This window comes from Dysidea avara, chromosome 10 (assembly GCF_963678975.1).
Source record: "Dysidea avara chromosome 10, odDysAvar1.4, whole genome shotgun sequence".
Lineage (NCBI taxonomy): Eukaryota > Metazoa > Porifera > Demospongiae > Dictyoceratida > Dysideidae > Dysidea > Dysidea avara.
The window spans coordinates 7304564-7322461 of record NC_089281.1 but is presented as its reverse complement, the minus strand read 5'-3'; the positions used below and the strand labels follow the sequence as shown (position 1 = coordinate 7322461).

The following is a 17898-nucleotide window of genomic DNA, read 5'->3' as shown; positions in this document are numbered from 1 at the left end:
GATCTACCTCCACCATGAAACAAGACTCGTGACACAATGTAGTTAAAACTTTACAGATCTAATTTTTGTGCTTGGAAAGCTGCAGAACAGCAATATTTCCATAAGGCTATTTTTGTTTAGTACAATAACTAGCTATAGCAATTACTGTATCAGCAGGCATGCATGATCAAATCACATACTCTAATAAAGTAGTCAGATAATCCGTCTAATGAACTAGCTAAATCATTCATAGATTATTATTATTATTATTATTATCATCGTTATTATTATGATTGCGAATTCTACTGACGGTCACTGTGACTCATGGGCGCTTAATTCTCTACCGCATGCGCTAATAGACGGCGATATTATAATGGCGTCTAGCGACTGTTACTAAGCAATTTAATTACCCCTTACGTCAAGCGTCAAGATTTGGCTGGGGAGTGTCTTGGGAGTGTCCAGAAGAGAATCAGATGGCTGCAGTGATTGTTCACGGTGGTGCATATGCAATACCAGATCATTTAGTATCAGCTAAAAAGAGCGGAGTTCATACCGCAGCTACGTCCGCACATAAGGCGCTAATACACGGTAAGACGGCAATAGATGCAGTAGAGATTGCAATCAGACACCTTGAAGATGATCCAGCTTTCAATGCTGGCCATGGGGGCGCGCTTAACGTGCAAGGAGAAGTGGAGCTGGATGCAATTATTATTGATGGGAAGACGTTAGAATTTGGATCAGTTGCTGCAGTAGAGAACATCTCCAATCCTATCTCACTAGCCAGAATGGTGATGGAAAAGACTGATCACGTGATGCTAGTGGGAAAAGGCGCCAATATTTTTGCAAAGGAGATGGGCGTAGCTCAGGTAGATGCAAAAGAGCTGATCAGTGACTTCAGCAAAGAGGAGTTAGCCCGCCAGTCAGTCTATAAACATGTTGTTAATGACTCATTTGACAATCAGTTGGAACATGATACTGTGGGTGCTGTAGCTATTGATATTCATGGCAATATGGCGGCTGGGACATCAACAGGTGGAATTACTGCCAAACGTGTTGGACGGGTTGGTGATTCTCCTCTTGTGGGATCTGGAGCAAGTTGTGACAATGAAATTGGTGGGACATCTTGCACTGGTCATGGAGAATCTATAGCTAAGGTGACCCTGGCTTCTCGTGTGCTTACCACACTACAAAAAGAAGGCTGCAGTCCAGAAGAAGCATGTAAGAGATCTTTGGAGTACATGAAGACTAAAGTGTCCGGCTTTGGTGGAGTCATTATGGTTGCTGCTGATGGTACCATAGCTAAGGCTTTCTCTACAAAACGTATGGCTTGGGCTAGTGTAGATAAAACTGGAACAGTCCAGTGTGGAATAGATCCATAAAATGATAATGTATTATAACCGATGTTTATATATCAATGTTATTCTGTATGCTCTATTAGAGTATTTTTTACTCACGAGATCTGTATATGGTCAAAGATTTGTGATTGTGGGGTTGGGTATTCACCCACCATGGGGCGTCACAGTTTTGTGATCACCTACCTGCTATGGTTACCTCCTCTGGGCTGGCTAGGCCTGCATCAGTGCTACCTGGGCCGCCATTATCACGGAGTCGTATTGTTCACCACGTTTGCAGGATTTGTAGTTGGATGGCTTAACGATCTCTGGAGAATCCCCACTTACGTCAGGAGGGCTAATAAAGAAGACGAAGAAGGAGATGAACAAAGAGGTTGTTGTTCCATTTGTCTTTGTTGCTGCTGGCCTGTGTTACTGTTCAGGTGTTTTAAACGTTTTTTGGGATTATATCTTGGCAGTGGACCTCCCAGAGAAAATCAAAGTTCTCAGCAAGCTAAGTCTGGTTCGTCCGATGATTTAAGTGATAATGATACACCCAGTGAGCCTAAACCTAGTGATCAACCTGTGAATGATGGAGGACAGAGACAGGGTGCAAATGAACAATTGTTCTACCAGCAGTTAATACACCAACAACTAGAGAAAATGATTCGAGAAAAAGCAGGCCACCTTTTGGAAGAGTTTGTAAACAATACTGTATGTCAGTATGTGAGAGAGAAAAACCGTGAACTAGATGAGTCACAGAAGAAAATTATTTTGGAGTCAGTTACTCAAGTAACAGTGACAATTTTACTGGAAGACAGGAAGGACAATTGGCTAGGGACCGTACTCGATGGTTCTAAAGTAGAAGAATTACAGGAGAAAACTGGAAAAGCTTTGAAAGATGAACGTGTTTGGTTTTGCGTAAATGACCTTGTGACCAGACAACAGGAAAACTTCTCAACTGTTGCTCACAATCAATCCAAAAAGGTACCAGGACCATCAGAAATAGATCCATATTGTAGTGATGATGAAAGTCAAAACAATAGTTCAGTGACTCAACCACGCAAGAGAACTGTTAAATTAAAGAGTAAATCTTTTGACCAAACCAGGAGTACTAGTTCTCAGGAACCCGACCAGTTGAAACAATCAGCTGCAGCTGTCCCCAAGCATTTTCTGAAAGTGTGGTATAATTTTGACAGAATTGGGGCAGCATTTCTTGTCTCTAGATATTACAGAGCTGTGGTATCTGCAGCTGTGTCAGATTACATGGAGACCATATGGGCCTTTCAAATGTTCCTTAAACTATTGCCACCATTGGGCATGATATGTGGAGTGTATTTAGTTAGTAACATTGGCAAGCCTCGTAGACTGACACTCTCTAAATTGCTGTTGTGCAGTGTTGTTGCAGAGGTCCTGTTTCTTCATGTGATTGCTGAACTGCAAATCTTAGTGTGTCTAGCTTGCACAATTTTAACTGTGTTCTTTTGGAAGGTTGAGCCAACAAAGCAGCCCAGTGGATCATCTCGTGCTACTTGCCTCACTGTCACTCTATGTGCTGTTACTGCAATGTCCTTGGTCTGGGGCAGTATCATTATGAATGTTACCATTGAAGTTGACGGAGACACTGTCACCGTATCAGAAGCATTTCGTAACTTTTACAACTCTCCTGGTTGGTCGAGGATGAAGGAAAGCATTTGGGTCACAGTGACAATGTCGTGGGAAGGAAATTGGGATGAAGCAGGTGAAACGTTACTGCGCATGTCTGACCTAGCAGGGACAGAGAGGGCACTGCACGTCCTAGGACTACTGAGGGACGCAAACCTAGCGACAATCAAGGCACGCTACAAGAAATTAGCCCGTGAATGGCATCCAGATAAATATCATGGTCCTGATAAAGAAGCTGCTTCAAATAAGTTCATAGAGATACAAATGGCGTACACGCTACTGACTAAAAAGTTACGGGGTTAACCTCTAGGCTGTTCAGGTGTTGTGTAGGAATTTATAAACTTATTAGAAACTATTGTTGGTGTATAACACTCATGTATTCGTGTGATTGCATTTTCAAGCTAATTTATCCTTTGGCAGTTAGATACCCCAGGTTGAGGTTACCAAAGATCATCAAATACATTAATAGAACAGCCACCACATAACGAATTCTTCAATTTCATGATAAGAGAACTTGGGGATGACAGCTTGTTTAACAATAACAGAGTGTTGTACAAAGAGCACAATGCATGCATGTGTAACCATGGTGTCAGTAGACATACACCACAAGCCCTAAAGTCTGTGGATGATAACTTGCAAATGTTGTTCTAAGCTTGTATAATTGACTAGGGCTCTGCCAAAAACCTTTATTTTTAACTGCCCTTGAATTGATACTATTCCATCAAATTGGATGTGTGTGGAAGACCCCTTTTTGCAAATCCAGTCACATATACTGAGACCAAATAACAAACCGTGATAACTGAAATATCAAAAACACCAAATATATTGTAATGGTTAATAGATGTTGTGGTATCAAAAACTGTTTACAGAATGGGTAGTGGAGTAAATTTTTTTAATTTATTTTACCATTCGTATTCAACAATTGTTGTATATGAAGACCATAACTGTGTGTTCCAAGCAACATATAAAGCTAAAGTTTTCTCTATCCACTAAGCCATGCTGGTACTTGCATCTGACCAAATTTTAAGTCAATAGCACTTTCATGTAGTCATGAGCTGTCAAAGTTGGTAAATTGGATGTGTGTGGAAAACCCCTTTTTGCAATCCGGTCACGTAGTGTTGTGGTTTTAATACCTCAGTATGACTAAATATAGGTATATTGCAAAGCCCTATATTTGTCTACAACTACCAACTAAAATGTTTTAACAAGCCCAACAGCAGCCCCAGTGAACTATCACATGTACAAAAATTACTATACAATTTTTTTTGAAATGCAAGTAGGAAATCTAGCCTGTTCAAAGTGTACAACAAAGAAAATCTAATCAGTTAACAAGTAACAAAAACCAAATTTTCATTTACGTGCATGAAACACAGTCTCTAGTTGTTGCCGCTACAAATCACAGTTCACTCTCGCCATAAAGAGCTGTAGAGAAAGACTGATAATCAAGAGCTCCTTCTGGTGCTTCATCTCCTGCGTAAGGAGCCATTCGAGATATGCAATATTCAGCTTGATCAGCAGGCAGCTCTCGGCGAAGCTCATCAGCAGTAATGTAAGGCTACATTTGGAAAGAAAAGGAACAACGGTAAAGCATCAAAAGTTACTCTATTTAATGCACATTAAATTACTAGTTTGTTTCTATTTAATGCACATAATTTACCTTGTCTCCAGCCAAAATCTTGAAGGAAGCCTTGACTTGGTCGGCAGTGTCTTGATCAACTGTTTCTTTTGTCATGAAATCAAGGAATGCTTCAAACATAACTTTGCCAGTGTCATTGGGATCAATTTCAGACCAGATCTTATCAAACACTGGATCATTTAACTACAAGAAACAGAAAAAAATTTCGTTGAGAACAAGCACAACACAGTACAAGGCATAGAGAACACCCATACACAAACACAACACGCGCATATTTATACACTAGACAAACACAGCATGCACCTACTACACACTATAAACACATGGGTATATAGACACACACACGACCCCAACTCACTGGATCTCCACCCAATTTGTAGCCCAAACTGAGCAGCACAGAACGGAATTCATTCTTATCCAATTCACCAGAATGATCCTACGCAATACATACATATAGTACATTATCACTATCATACAACAGTGTGACCAACCAACCTTATCAAAGTGGTTAAATGAGGCACGGAACTCTTTGATCTGATCTTCACTGAGTCCCATAGAGTCTCGGATGATGATCTACAGTACAACACAATTAGTAAGATATGTAGCAATGGATTGTGGTAATACTGCTGTAGAGTGAAAATGGAAACATTAGAACATTTTACAGTCCACCCAAAACACCAAGCTATCTTCCCATAGCGATTCACCCTTCCTCCCACTTTATGTGTCACATAAGAAGCAAGGCTCAGGTGAAACCCCTGGTGTCCACACCTGGCAGCATCTTGCAAGCTACTGATCTTGTTTACAGGAGGGTTGCCAGAACTACCCATAGTGCAGAACCCTAAGATAGGTGTGACCGTTTATAAGGCATCCAAAGGCTTTCTTGTGTGCACATGTGTTTGCACATGATTTATGCAGTGCTCTCTTTATCAGTGACAATATTTTTGGCATTTGCTTCCCATAAACACTGGATTATTGTGGGCAGTGTTTTGAGCAAGGAAACAATAGTGACTTGATTGAAAGTAACACCTTACCCCCTGTTCAAATCCAAGCTACAAGCAATAATTAACTCGACTCTTGATCGACAACTTTTTAATAGCTATCACTGTAGATGTATTATGTATGATTGTAATGTATTTTTTTGGGCTGGTCCCCTGGATGTATCAGACACTGTCTGTCTCTCAAGCAAATTAAAATAAATTTTTAAAAACAATAATAACATCAACAGAACAACTGGGACACAAATGGGCACATACACACCTGGTTATCCATCTCGTTGATGGTTCGGTTGATGGATGTAATCAGTTGATGCCAGCTGGATCGGAGAGTCTCCATGGTGTATGAAGTGTGCGGATTATCAAAGATTAGGGCCCCTTGTACTGACTGGTTCAGTGCCTCCAGGTTGTCCATCTTGTCTTGTGATGCATTCACCTCATTCTGGAACTCCTTCAGGGCAACCAGTTGGTCCTGAAAGGATGAAAAACATGAGCTGTGTATTCCAGTAGCTTTCTGTTACATTTGGTGATGTCATTATGTCTTTACAAACATGTCATTGTATATTATACACTGTAGGATGCATCTAAAACAATTCTTTACTAGGTGTCATAAAACTGAAATGCTAGAAAGTGAAATAACTCATTGAAAAAGAAATTGAGACCAATCACAACAAACAAAGATTGTATACTGTGTTGTAATAACATGTAATTAAAGCTCACCTCCAGTGATCCTCCCTGTAGACTCATGTTAGCTAGGATGGCTCCCTTCTGATCAATGTAGTCACCAACTTCATTAGCCAGTGCAGCAAACTCCTTACGAAGTTCCTCATTGTCTAAACAAAAGCACACACAAAGTAAAAGTACAACATAAATATACATTTTAGCCATGGATAAGTGTGTGCATGTGTGCACACGCGTGCCGTATGGTGTGCAGTGTGCATCGGGATGTGGAGTGTGATCTAATCAATCAATGCCTACTTGCATGGTAACAAAACCTCATCAGTTTCTGCTCACAACTGTGTAGGCACACGACACATAAGATGGCTTCTACACTGACAACTAACTACAAATACATCAACTTGTTCAATTTCCAATCATATTCAACACTATTGCACATTCCTCCATAAGCATTTAAGTACTTCCATTGGAATACAATCAAGTGACAATTGAGGTTATAACTCCCATTAGCTAAGATTGAGACACACCATGTGCATGCCAACCCTTATCAACAAACTGTGCTGTTCGTGTACAGAGTTAACAGTTACCATGGTAACATACTTAGTTGTTTCTGATGTTCAGTCTCAAGAGCACTGTCCCTCACTGGAACCTGATCCAATACACTGCACCACTTCTCATAAACATCCTACAACCAAAGTAACATGTGATTTACCAAAGTACATGCAAGTCAATGCAACCAGTCTGCAATAAATAGAATAGACGTGCAATGCTATTTTGAAGAATATTATGTGTTTTTTAGTTAACCAATTTGACAAATAACTTGATGTGCTTTATAAAAAGTTGATGTGTGCTATACCAGGTGCCTATATACCTCTTGCCATACAAGAACAGCCATGTATACAACATTAAAAATACGTCTGCTAAATATAATTCCATGTATTTCATAATTCATCAATTATTTTGTAATTTGAGCAAGCCACGTGTGTACAAGTTGTTCATGGTTTAAAGCAGTTCTAGCTAGCAACAATTGGCAATAGATGGTGATAAAATTCCCACACACACATTTTACCATATTACTCACATTTGGAGTCAAGGTGGTGTAGGGGTTGTCGGTGCTTCCCATGTCAGCCATTTGTTGTACATATCCATTAAGCTCCTCATATCTGCCGTTAGCCTCTTGAAGAGCATTAGCCTTAAACTCCTCATGCTCAGCTTGCAATTGTTCAACTTCAGCAATTGAGTGGATGTTGAACGTGTCCTGGAGATCATCTATAGCATTGTCCATCCAGTTGTTGAAATTCTAAAGAGGGAGAAAAACGGTGAATTTTCTCTCAGAAAACTAGTTAGTAGGTAAATTGACAAATGTATTAATTATATACTTAAAAAACGAAGTTGCTAGGTGGGTGGGATACTGTTCAGTTCCTTCAGTAAGTGGGTAAATAATAAATAAGAATGGAAAAAGGTTTCATGTGGTGCTGGAGTCCAGTTACATTCTATGCCAATATAAAATAACATGCTGTAAAATCGTCTATGCAAACACAAAGTGGACTAAAAGATTCACTACAACAGAAACAAAATAAACTTAGTTAGCTTTTTATAAATATAATATGTCTGATCAAAACTTACAGCAGCCCTCTTGGCAAATTCCAGTCTCAATTCATCCAGCTTCTGTTGCTGTTCAATAGCATCCTGTACAGAATAAGACATGTAAATTCTAAATGATGACCACCATCATTTTCAACTTGCCTGAATTGCAACCTTGCGATCAGTAGACAGATCTGTAAGCTGATCGAAACTTGTTGTGATGTTCTGGATAAAACAAAAGTGTACACATAATTTAACATAACACAGTCGTATGCACATACACAATTCACCTACCTGTAATCTATCATTAACAAGGTCTACATTCTGGTAACCAAGTTCACTGCGTGAAAAAGACACAATAGCAACATCTCAAAGAGATTAATTATAACTCACTTCAGTTCCCTTGCAATGTCACTCAGCAAGCTAACACGACTCTTATGTGCCTCAAGGTCACTACCAAATGTCTCGTGTATCTTCAATAGAGCCTACACAAGAAGTCACAGCATGTCCTTTACTAATGAAGACTTACCATTGCTTCAGCTAAACTGGCACTCTCAATGTCGTCTCGTTGGCTAAGTTGGTCATTTTTTCCAGCCATCCAGGCCTCAAGGTTGGAGACCTTGTGGTTGAACCTTGCAGCCAAGTGCTCCAGACGTTCCAACCTTTGGCCAACCAAGATGAACAAGTCAACTACAGTTATTCTCTGTACCTGGTGATCTCATTCCTCAAAAATTCTTCATACTCCTTTTCTGCTCCCTCCATCACTTTCCAAGCAGTGGAGATGTCCTTTTGGAGAACAACAAGTGATATTGCATCACACTACAACACACACACACACTACAACACACACACACACACGCTGTCCATGCACCATACGCCTGTCGTGCATTCACTTGGCTGATGCCTACCTTTCTACATACATAGTCAATTAACATAATGGCACTGAAATATTGGGCAATGTTTAACCCTTCAAAACGAAAGTGCCACCTAACACATGCTTCTCCTTCCCCTTCCGTTGCATTAAAGCTTCTAGAGCTAGATGAATGACATCACAACTATTTCATAGGTAATGTAATGTGTAATAACAATGTGGTTAATGGAAAAAGTACTGACAAAAGCGACAATAAGAAAAATCACTTGTAAAACAGTGCAACATGTTTTTAAAAATATAGAAGCAGCCATTAACTCCTTCATCTTTCGTGCTACAAGGCTGAAATGAAGACAAACCAACCCAGCAATTGTGCATCAAATTATATACAGGGTTACATGAACAGTGCCTCTTCTATGAGTGACTTTTGGAAGATGCAAGGGAACATTCAAGATGCTGTAACTAATGAGATCCTTAGAAACATTGGCCATCATGAAATACAGTACAAAAATGGCTTTGTTTGCTCACAATAAACCTTACCCATGTGGCGACTTGTAGTGTGTTTAACAATAATAACATATTAGTCTCTTTTATGCTATTCATCTACCAGAACACTAAGCTACTATATCAAGTATTGACATCTCTGTAGCCAAATTTGGTTATGAACACGTAGCCTAACATTTCATAACAGAAATAAACAACAGACTACTTGATATGAAAAGCACATAGAACTATGTACATAAGCAAAGTCATGCATCCATGCACATTTGTCAGGCCATGATAATAAGTTACTCTACAGCTTACAGTAACAAGACGTCCTTCGGATGGGATGAATGCTGGTCTGCTACTGACACGTAGCTTTGTCTGCAGAGTGTGAAAGTGTGCCTCCAGCTTTCCTTTTTCCTCGCTCTTTGGTGGTTTTGTAGTCTGAGCATAGGTACGGAATTCTTCCAACCTTTCCTAATAACAAAACCAAACATGTTAACACTTCTAACACGCACCACAAATGTACAAACAATGAAATAACATGTTTTGACAACACCATTATCTTATCAAGGATGTACCATATAACACCATTCAAAGGGTCATTGGTTCCATCCAGACACTGTAGGATTTGTCCTCCTCTATTGTGAGGCTAGCTATACTACACACAGGCCACACAGAAGAAAACATGTATACATGCAAATGCCACACACTTTTTAAATCCGAAGTGGTTATGATGAGAAGAGTTAGGCCACCTTCACTAGAACCACCTGTGCAAGCTATATTTAGCCAAAGCCTTACAAGTGGGCTACATGGGTACATTCCCAACATCCATATCCACATATCAATTACAACGAAATCAATACAATCAGCATTTATTATCAGTGTATCATGACATTTTGAAGTGTGTATGAAGCATAGCATCAACACATCACCAGCTGTACATGTGGCTTTCACAACTGTAAGGATGGCTCACAAACTGTTCACACGACTAGGCTGCTCATGTTGTATTTCATGCAACAGGCACAAAATTTGTGAAAAAGAAATATATATAAATATCAAAAAGGTGTGCTTTACATTTCTGTATCCAAAATCATTTTTAAACTGGTCCATACATTACACAATGAATAGAATTTAAAACATTTCAGTGTCTGAGAGCTTTCTACCCACTAAAAATTATATGTACAGGGAACTACCATGTTGGATAAGTATTATGGCACACCATAAAGTTAGTCACGTATGATTTTTCTGCATTGCAAAGTTATCTTTGAATATACGTAGCCCTTTTGTACAAATTGCCAAACCACCACCACCATAAAAATGTGCATGGGGAAATTTTAGATTTTATAGCCATACAAAGGGGGACAGCTTTTCCTGTTTCATTAGAATCAGTTACTTCATTGCTGTGATCTCTGCTAGAGAAGACTAGTAGATGGATTATCAAGAATGCTGCATGATTTCAAAACTAGTACACCCACCCTCCACACAATTAACAGCATGCTAAGAAGACTTCAAAATGGCACATATCCATCATTCTCAATTTGAAGTCAAACAAATTGACTAAGCCACTAATGTTGTATAATAAAATTTTATAACAAGGATATGCTGAAACAGGAAACAAGACTTGTATATAGAGCCATTTAACTAGAAGCCTTGTATAGAATCCCAACACATCTACTGTTTTGATCTGAAAGATGTTTGCCAACCTGCCACTCTAGTAATATTTTGAGAAAGCAATTTAAGCAACACCATTAAAACACACGCTGTTATCCTTTAAAAACAAGTTGCAACTTCCATTCAAGGTTCCCTGAATCCATAAGAAAGCTGTGACTTTTAAACTTCTGATGTATTACAAAGCACGGTGCAACTGATAATTAATAATGAAATTTCCATGAAAACGTAGCATGCATACACACTTCATAGAGAAAAAAAGTTAATTTATCAGGTACAGTTATCTGGCCTGACAGACAATGACATTACATGGTGTAATGATATTCAAAAGTAATTTCGGAGGGTAAAAGGGCTCAACACCTGGCTATAATGAAATTCATGAGTGGCCCATCCATTAAAATTCTTTACTAAGAACATTCATTATACCAATGTATATCATCATTACTAAACAAAATATTACAACCACAGCATTAACATGCTATTAGAATAGATCAAGCTCTGAAATGGTCTCTATATTTCAGACAAAACATGTTAAAAATAAAATCTAACTGATCATACAGCTTGATCTAGTACAGCATTGCTTTAAGCACCGCAGAAAGTTTGCAACCTGAAACTCATGTTTCATTTCAAGTAGTTCAACTGATAGTGCTTGTACTACTCTACATGTAGTTACTACAGGCCTACACACAGTCAGCCTGACAAAATCTACACTAACACTTTCAACAATGACATAATTGAACTCTGCTCTTTGTACATATAAGGTAAGATTATGGGTCTGTCATTGCCATGGTTATCACTAATGTAACTACTATCAGGTTACTGAATACACTCAAAAATGTAATACATGCTTCATCATACCTGGGCACTCTGGAGGGTTGCCTCAGGGCTTCGGTCATTCAGCCAAGGCATAGTGGCTTGGATCCATTCCAACAACTGTATATGAAAGAGTGAGTTAAACATCATATTTTGAGTGTTACATTAGTGCAAGTGTGTGTGTGTGTGTGTGTGTGTGTGTGTGTGTGTGTGTGTGTGTGTGTGTGTGTGTGTGTGTGTGTGTGTGTGTGTGTGTGTGTGTGTGTGTGTGTGTGTGTGTGTGTGTGTGTGTGTGTGTGTGTGTGTGCGTGTAACTAGCACATTACAGGACACATTATCGATTAATCAAAGGCACACACACCTGAACACAAACAATGGCTTCTAAAACACAGCATCCATACAACCTTACCATGCCCCCATTGAAAAAATCTTATTAACACAAATACACACCCACAAAATTTGAACACATACAATCCCTAACAAGTGTGCAGACACTATCATATTTCTTTTAGTTGGGACTGCACATACATCACCTATTAGCATATATTAGTGCTAATTGATAATATCACAATGATAAGTTTATCTGGATGCTGTTACCAAAAAATGCTTGGTGTAGTAACAACAGAATACAAATAGCATTCATTCTTCTAAACTGATAAAACTCTACCAATAGCCACAACTTCTGGAAGCCACAACCAAATTTATAGAAAACTTATAAAACTTTTCATCAAATAATAAATTATAATGAAAACCCACAAACATTACATCATAAAGCATGTAGAAATAAGGACTTTATATAGGCAAATATTGTAACTCACATCGCTAGCCATCTGTTCATATTCTTCCATCAGTCTCTCATTTTCTCTGTTAACATCCAGTACCTTTCCAATACGCTTGGCAGCTGTCTCAGCCTATACATAAAGATTAAATGGTGGTGTGCATTTAATAGAATTCCATGCCTCCTGTGAACTTGAGAAAGCGTGGTAATACGAAGACACGTAGGTCATGATGGCACGTTCATCAGGCTTGACTGTTTCATGTATATCTTCAGCATCCAACATACGAGGGATGTCAAGATGCTTTTCGGCTACATCAAACGCCAAGTTTAAGTTGTAAATATCATTGCTCTGTAAGAAAAAGAATAACATAATAAGAAACAAAACAATGCCTAAATCAAACCTTCTTCAAGCTATCGTAGTCGAGAAGCTCAGGCCTGTGACGATGGATCAAAGCACAGAAGGCCAAACCATCCTTGAAACTAAAAACAACCACAAAAACATATAAAACAACATTTGCACTTTGCTAAGTCACACCTAGTGAAATACATATACCCACACACTTCACAGCAAAGCAACATTTTATCAATTACGCCAAGATACTTTGTCAATTATAAGAATTCACAATCAAATAACCAATGGCATTTCAACCATCCACTGGCAGCTGTACCAAAGTGTTAGAAACATATCCAAGAATAATGACATGTGTTTCACTACAAGTTCACCACATTCCTGACCTGGTATGGAAATTCTGGACATTAACATTATTGTACGGCTGAGTTTTACGCTGACACCACAGCAGTAGACCTTCCTTGGCTGACAACTCTGCAAAAAGTAAAGGTCACACATGCATTACACTAGTTATTACAGGTGCTTGTGAATTAGTGTACCTTCAACTGAAATATCTTGGATGGCGAAACGAAGAATAATCGTCCAGATCATTCCAAGTGTCATCTTCAGGTTTCCATCAACAATTTCTGAATTAAAAGAAAAGCAAAGCAGCTAGTCAACACACACAATACACTATGTTATTCGGTTTCACTTCATTGAGAAGCCAAAGCACAGCTCGAATAAGACACATACACAAACAAAAGAGTGTTCTGACAATTTCACACAATGACGGACATATACCAACTTGGAACATACTAAACAAGGAAAATGCACTCCAGCATGTGTGCTGAAGCCTGCAACACATTTATCACACAAAAGCCATAAAACTTTTTGCTGAATACAAACATTATTAAAATTGACAAAAAATTGAGGTCACATTATCCTATGTATTTTACACACTACAGCACAAAGAAGGTGCAATGTTTAGGCTGTTTGTGGTGTTTCATACCTTCTGGTCCAACCCCAACAAGATTTACTCCCTTGCTTTGAATAAATGTCAATGCCTGTCCTACTCGGGCCACCTTGTGGATGCGCATCTTGCCCCTTTTCTCAACTGGTGGCAGCTTGTCCCCTGAAATAAGTTCCAACAGTTTCAGCAACTTCAGCCCATCTTTAAGATCCTCTTCAATGGCATTTATAAGGTACGGTTGGCCAGCCTTTCTTAGGTGAGAATTGCACCATGCCGTGAAGGTCTGTATAGATTAAACGCCATTTTAAAGACACTCTTTACAAACTTGTGGTATTTTTATTGATCAAAATAGATGTTTTAGCGAGCAATAAACGTTATGCAAACATTCGCGCCATAACATGTGGCACTGACCTTCTTCTGCTGGCGTTCCCACGCGAGATCCAGTAACAACTTGTCTGACTCGGGAGACGTTCTATCTGCTTCATCCGCCATGTCTTCTGTGGAGCTATCGACGCTGCAAGTTTACAAAATAGAGACGGACAAAGCGAACAGCTTATAAAAGAGAACGGATGTCCAATCTGTTTTACGCGGTTGGCCGATCACGTGCGTATGCAGTCATTGCCATATATGGTAAAATGTTATATAAGCGGTGCGATCCGACATGTAATATTGTTACTAGGAGTAGTACAAGCGACCATGCAGTCTAGTGTAAAGTGATACAAACTCTAAATTTTTGCGAGTGTACCTGTTAGCGTCGGTTCTCACACACTGCCGCGAGACCCACTCTTACGCATGCGCGTACAAGAAAATGGCTACTTGTACCGGTATCCATAGCAACTTCCCGAATTTGCTTTAATAACTGTTAAGTGTGATGTTTAATTCAAAGCTCCAAAAAAGAATTGAGCAATGTTAATCTTGTGTGGCTCATGCATGCAGCCATATAAACCCATGGGGTTCAACTGGGCGGACCCAGTCAGCCAGTTTGGGGGAAATGCGCCCCTCAGTTCCTCTGTCATTTCCTTAATGGCTATATAACTTTGATATGCCAGTAATGCACTTGTCAATTTCATGCCCCACCCCCCACACCCCAGGTGGGGATTTGACATTGCTTCTTGTCCCCACCCCTGGGGCAATTGACAGTTGTCCAATTCATTGACCGATTTTCGGTAGTTGCATTTCTAAACAATAAAATCGCACTTGCTAGCTAATTTTGCTAGCTAATTTTACTAGCTACAGGGCAGGTTTATTACTAGTCGCATGCATGAAATATGCACTTAGTCATCCTTGAGGTGTCGTCAAATCCCCTACTATAGGGGTGGGGACATAGTGGGGATTTGACAGCCGATTTTGTCCCAGTAGTGGGAATTTGACACCACGATTTGTCAAATCCCTTGTATTCTCCCACCCTCCCCGGGGGTGGGGGGTGAGGCATGAAATTGACAAGCGCATAAAGCCTTAATTGCCCAAGAACTAAAGTGAAGCCGGTCAGGCCGAAAAATCAGTGATTCAGCCGGTCCCGTGGGAATTAGGGAAAATACCATTATGAAAAATTCATGAATTCCTGGTTATTCCCATAATGGGATGCCAGCTTTGGGACCTGTACAAGTAGGGGGTGGTCACTACCATACCAATAGCCCTGTAGAACCATCTGCAACCGGGATCAAGGCTTTTGATCGACGAAAATATACCTTGATCACTTGATTTTGTCTTAAAAACAGCCTTGATTGCTTGATAAATTAGCACATATTTCCGTAAAATCTTGTTTTGTTTGCAAGCTAGTTTAATCACCACTTCAAGTTCTAGGACATCTAGATCGTTTGATTCAGTGCCAATTTACCTCTTGATCGCTTGATTTGATTTTGATCCCATGGTTCCGCTACAGGACTATTGGTAGTGATTACCCCCTGACAAGTTTACAGCTGGGCATTTCTGTAATAGCTAAACACTGACAACTAAATGCACCCCCAACTAAGCGGATATGAGTTAATGATTTCCCACAGTGAGAATTAATCTATTTTCCCACACTCCTTGCATATTTTTCCTATGAAAGGCAGACCATCTGATCTCCTCCCTTACCAACTATCACCCAGGCCCAGCTGCACCTTCTGTGCGTAGTAACTAGTGCCTCTAAAGAATAGAAGCTGAACCAGCCCTAATTTCTGGAGCCACAAATACACATGATGGAAGACTCTAATAATAATAATTATGATTTGCCACAGCAGGTGTTTAAACCATTACTATAGTTTTTGTAATTGTTTTAAGACTTCACAACCTTCTGCAATGACCTAGAACACTACTGAGAGGTGATTCAGTATTTGCTGCTATATATGTGTGAATCTGAACTATAGTTTGTGCCCCTCCTTGCTAGTTGACCATAATTTTTATGCTGTCATAGGGGCGGATCCAGGAGTTGGCAAGGAGAGTCGTGAGTGTGTACAATTAGCAAACTGATGCAGCCATGTAAAGTTTTATAACTGGCTGACTCTATATTAACTAGCTAGCTAAATCCAGTCATACAGTTTGCACTATGAGAGTTCATATAGCTATGGGGGAGAGTATGGCTGACCATGAGCTCGCTAAGTTATAGGTATAGCTATATAACTCTCAGTGGAATAATAGCTAGCTACTGTCAAATTAAAACTCCATAGCTCAGTGTTCATGATAGAAACCTACTGTTGATTGTGGTGCAGGTTAGCAGTACCAATTGCAACTGCTTTACGCTAGCAGTGTGTTTAATGGCACTTGGTGCATTTGTCACACTATCAGTCTCTCACAAAAATTCTTTGTAGCTAGCAGAGAAATTCAGGATGGCTGTTGATACTGAACTATTCAGTTGTACTTCTATCACATTGACAGCTGTCATGACTGGTTGCATGGCTGTCAAAAACACTATTCCAGCATTTGACTCCTAGATTAGCTATACATGCAGCACTCTTCAGAGTATATTAGCTATAATAACTGGTCACATACCTTAAGATGTTAGTTAGATAGCTAGCTAAAGTATCTGCATGGCTGTGAACATGGCAGCTCATGCAGCACTACATAGTTGAAGGGGTCCTCAGGCTGGGGTTCTGAAGATACCCCCTCTTGGCCAGTCCACAAGTTCAGTAGAGATGTCCACAATTTTAATTTAGTATAAAACATGTCAGTGCAATAGTCCAATCCAAAGTTTGTCGCTGAAATGTCCGGCACCAAATTCAGCCCTTTTAGTATACTGATTTTCTGGACCAGCTTAGCATGGGTGCTTCACACATCACACTAAATCCACTTTCAGAGCTACCCAGATAAAAGTCTGGCTATACACCCCTGCATTATTGCATGAAACTTGCAGTTGGGACAAACATGCATGCAGTTGACTGGACACATCAATACACTGCACTTGGTCTGTTGTGTTGCAAAGTAGTCTGAGTGTTGTTTGTCACAGCCACAAAACTGCTGTATAGCTATACTTTTATAGTATACAGCAGAGGAGCTGGCATCTGTAGACTGAGAGCTTATGATAACAGTTGGACAATGAGCAAATTCCTGGCATGCTATCCATTTTTCGACTGCAATTGGATATGGCAGGACACTGTGTCCATTCAAATCGTATAAGAGGAACCCTACTGTCTGAGTTCTGCATTTTGTTTATTCCACTAGCAAAGAGATGCTATACATTCTTTCTAACCAACCAAGTGGTCATGAAACAGTCAGTCCATGAATATGAGTGAGATCTTGAGTCCAGCAAGGTAATAAAACTACCTTCATGGGAAGTGTATAGCCAAACTAGCTAGCTGAAACTCTATATATATCCAGCAGAAATACCACTTAGCCATGTATGTAAGAAATATGAAGTTGGTGGCTGCATGAGAATAATGTTATATATGAAATCATGCATGGTTAGCATCTTCTTTCATCATCTTAGTGCATGCAAATACCATGCAGTGTTGAGGTAGAGGGGCTAACTATGGGCCGCATGAAAGAGTTTGAGACAGTATCATTCTGCACGGGAACTGAGGGAATGGCCCTGGGGAACTATATGTTCTGAGATACTTTAACTGCGTTTTTTTATATGTGACATATATATGACTGCATTATTAGAGCAATTGACTATACTATTAGAGTATCCAAATCTTTTGCTAC

General features: G+C 39.6%; 3 protein-coding genes across 3 annotated transcripts; 2 read left to right on the top strand and 1 right to left on the bottom strand.

The window, feature by feature from the left end:
• Window positions 1-360: 360 nt before the first annotated feature.
• On the top strand, window positions 361-1443 carry LOC136268467 (isoaspartyl peptidase/L-asparaginase-like). Its single transcript, XM_066063820.1, has one exon. The coding sequence runs from the start codon at window positions 453-455 to the stop codon at window positions 1356-1358; it is 906 nt and encodes a 301-aa protein (XP_065919892.1). The 5' UTR covers window positions 361-452; the 3' UTR covers window positions 1359-1443.
• A 10-nt stretch (window positions 1444-1453) lies between these two features.
• LOC136268466 (uncharacterized) lies at window positions 1454-3398 on the top strand. Its single transcript, XM_066063819.1, has one exon. The coding sequence runs from the start codon at window positions 1488-1490 to the stop codon at window positions 3276-3278; it is 1791 nt and encodes a 596-aa protein (XP_065919891.1). The 5' UTR covers window positions 1454-1487; the 3' UTR covers window positions 3279-3398.
• An 817-nt stretch (window positions 3399-4215) lies between these two features.
• Window positions 4216-14392, bottom strand: LOC136268101 (alpha-actinin-1-like). The gene is made up of 23 exons (XM_066063332.1): window positions 14188-14392; window positions 13816-14059; window positions 13367-13453; window positions 13214-13301; window positions 12880-12958; window positions 12660-12827; window positions 12519-12611; window positions 11746-11820; window positions 9538-9693; window positions 8575-8651; window positions 8395-8527; window positions 8259-8350; window positions 8160-8205; window positions 8028-8090; window positions 7908-7970; window positions 7363-7581; window positions 6882-6966; window positions 6324-6436; window positions 5869-6075; window positions 5107-5184; window positions 4970-5047; window positions 4633-4794; window positions 4216-4530 (listed from the first exon to the last, which is right to left on the bottom strand). The coding sequence occupies exons 1-23, from the start codon at window positions 14266-14268 to the stop codon at window positions 4372-4374; spliced, it is 2646 nt and encodes an 881-aa protein (XP_065919404.1). The 5' UTR covers window positions 14269-14392; the 3' UTR covers window positions 4216-4371.
• Window positions 14393-17898: the final 3506 nt, after the last annotated feature.

Excerpts from the sequence above, each read along its gene's own strand:
- LOC136268467 (XM_066063820.1), top strand. The coding sequence starts at position 453 with ATGGCTGCAGTGATTGTTCACGGTGGTGCATATGCAATACCAGATCAT.
- LOC136268466 (XM_066063819.1), top strand. The coding sequence starts at position 1,488 with ATGGGGCGTCACAGTTTTGTGATCACCTACCTGCTATGGTTACCTCCT.
- LOC136268101 (XM_066063332.1), bottom strand. The coding sequence starts at position 14,268 with ATGGCGGATGAAGCAGATAGAACGTCTCCCGAGTCAGACAAGTTGTTA. Across the intron at positions 12,959-13,213 it reads GTCCAGAATTTCCATACCAG|TTTCAAGGATGGTTTGGCCT; the intron begins GTCAGGAATGTG and ends GGTTGTTTTTAG. Across the intron at positions 8,652-9,537 it reads CCGAAGGACGTCTTGTTACT|GACATCTCCACTGCTTGGAA; the intron begins GTAAGCTGTAGA and ends GTTCTCCAAAAG.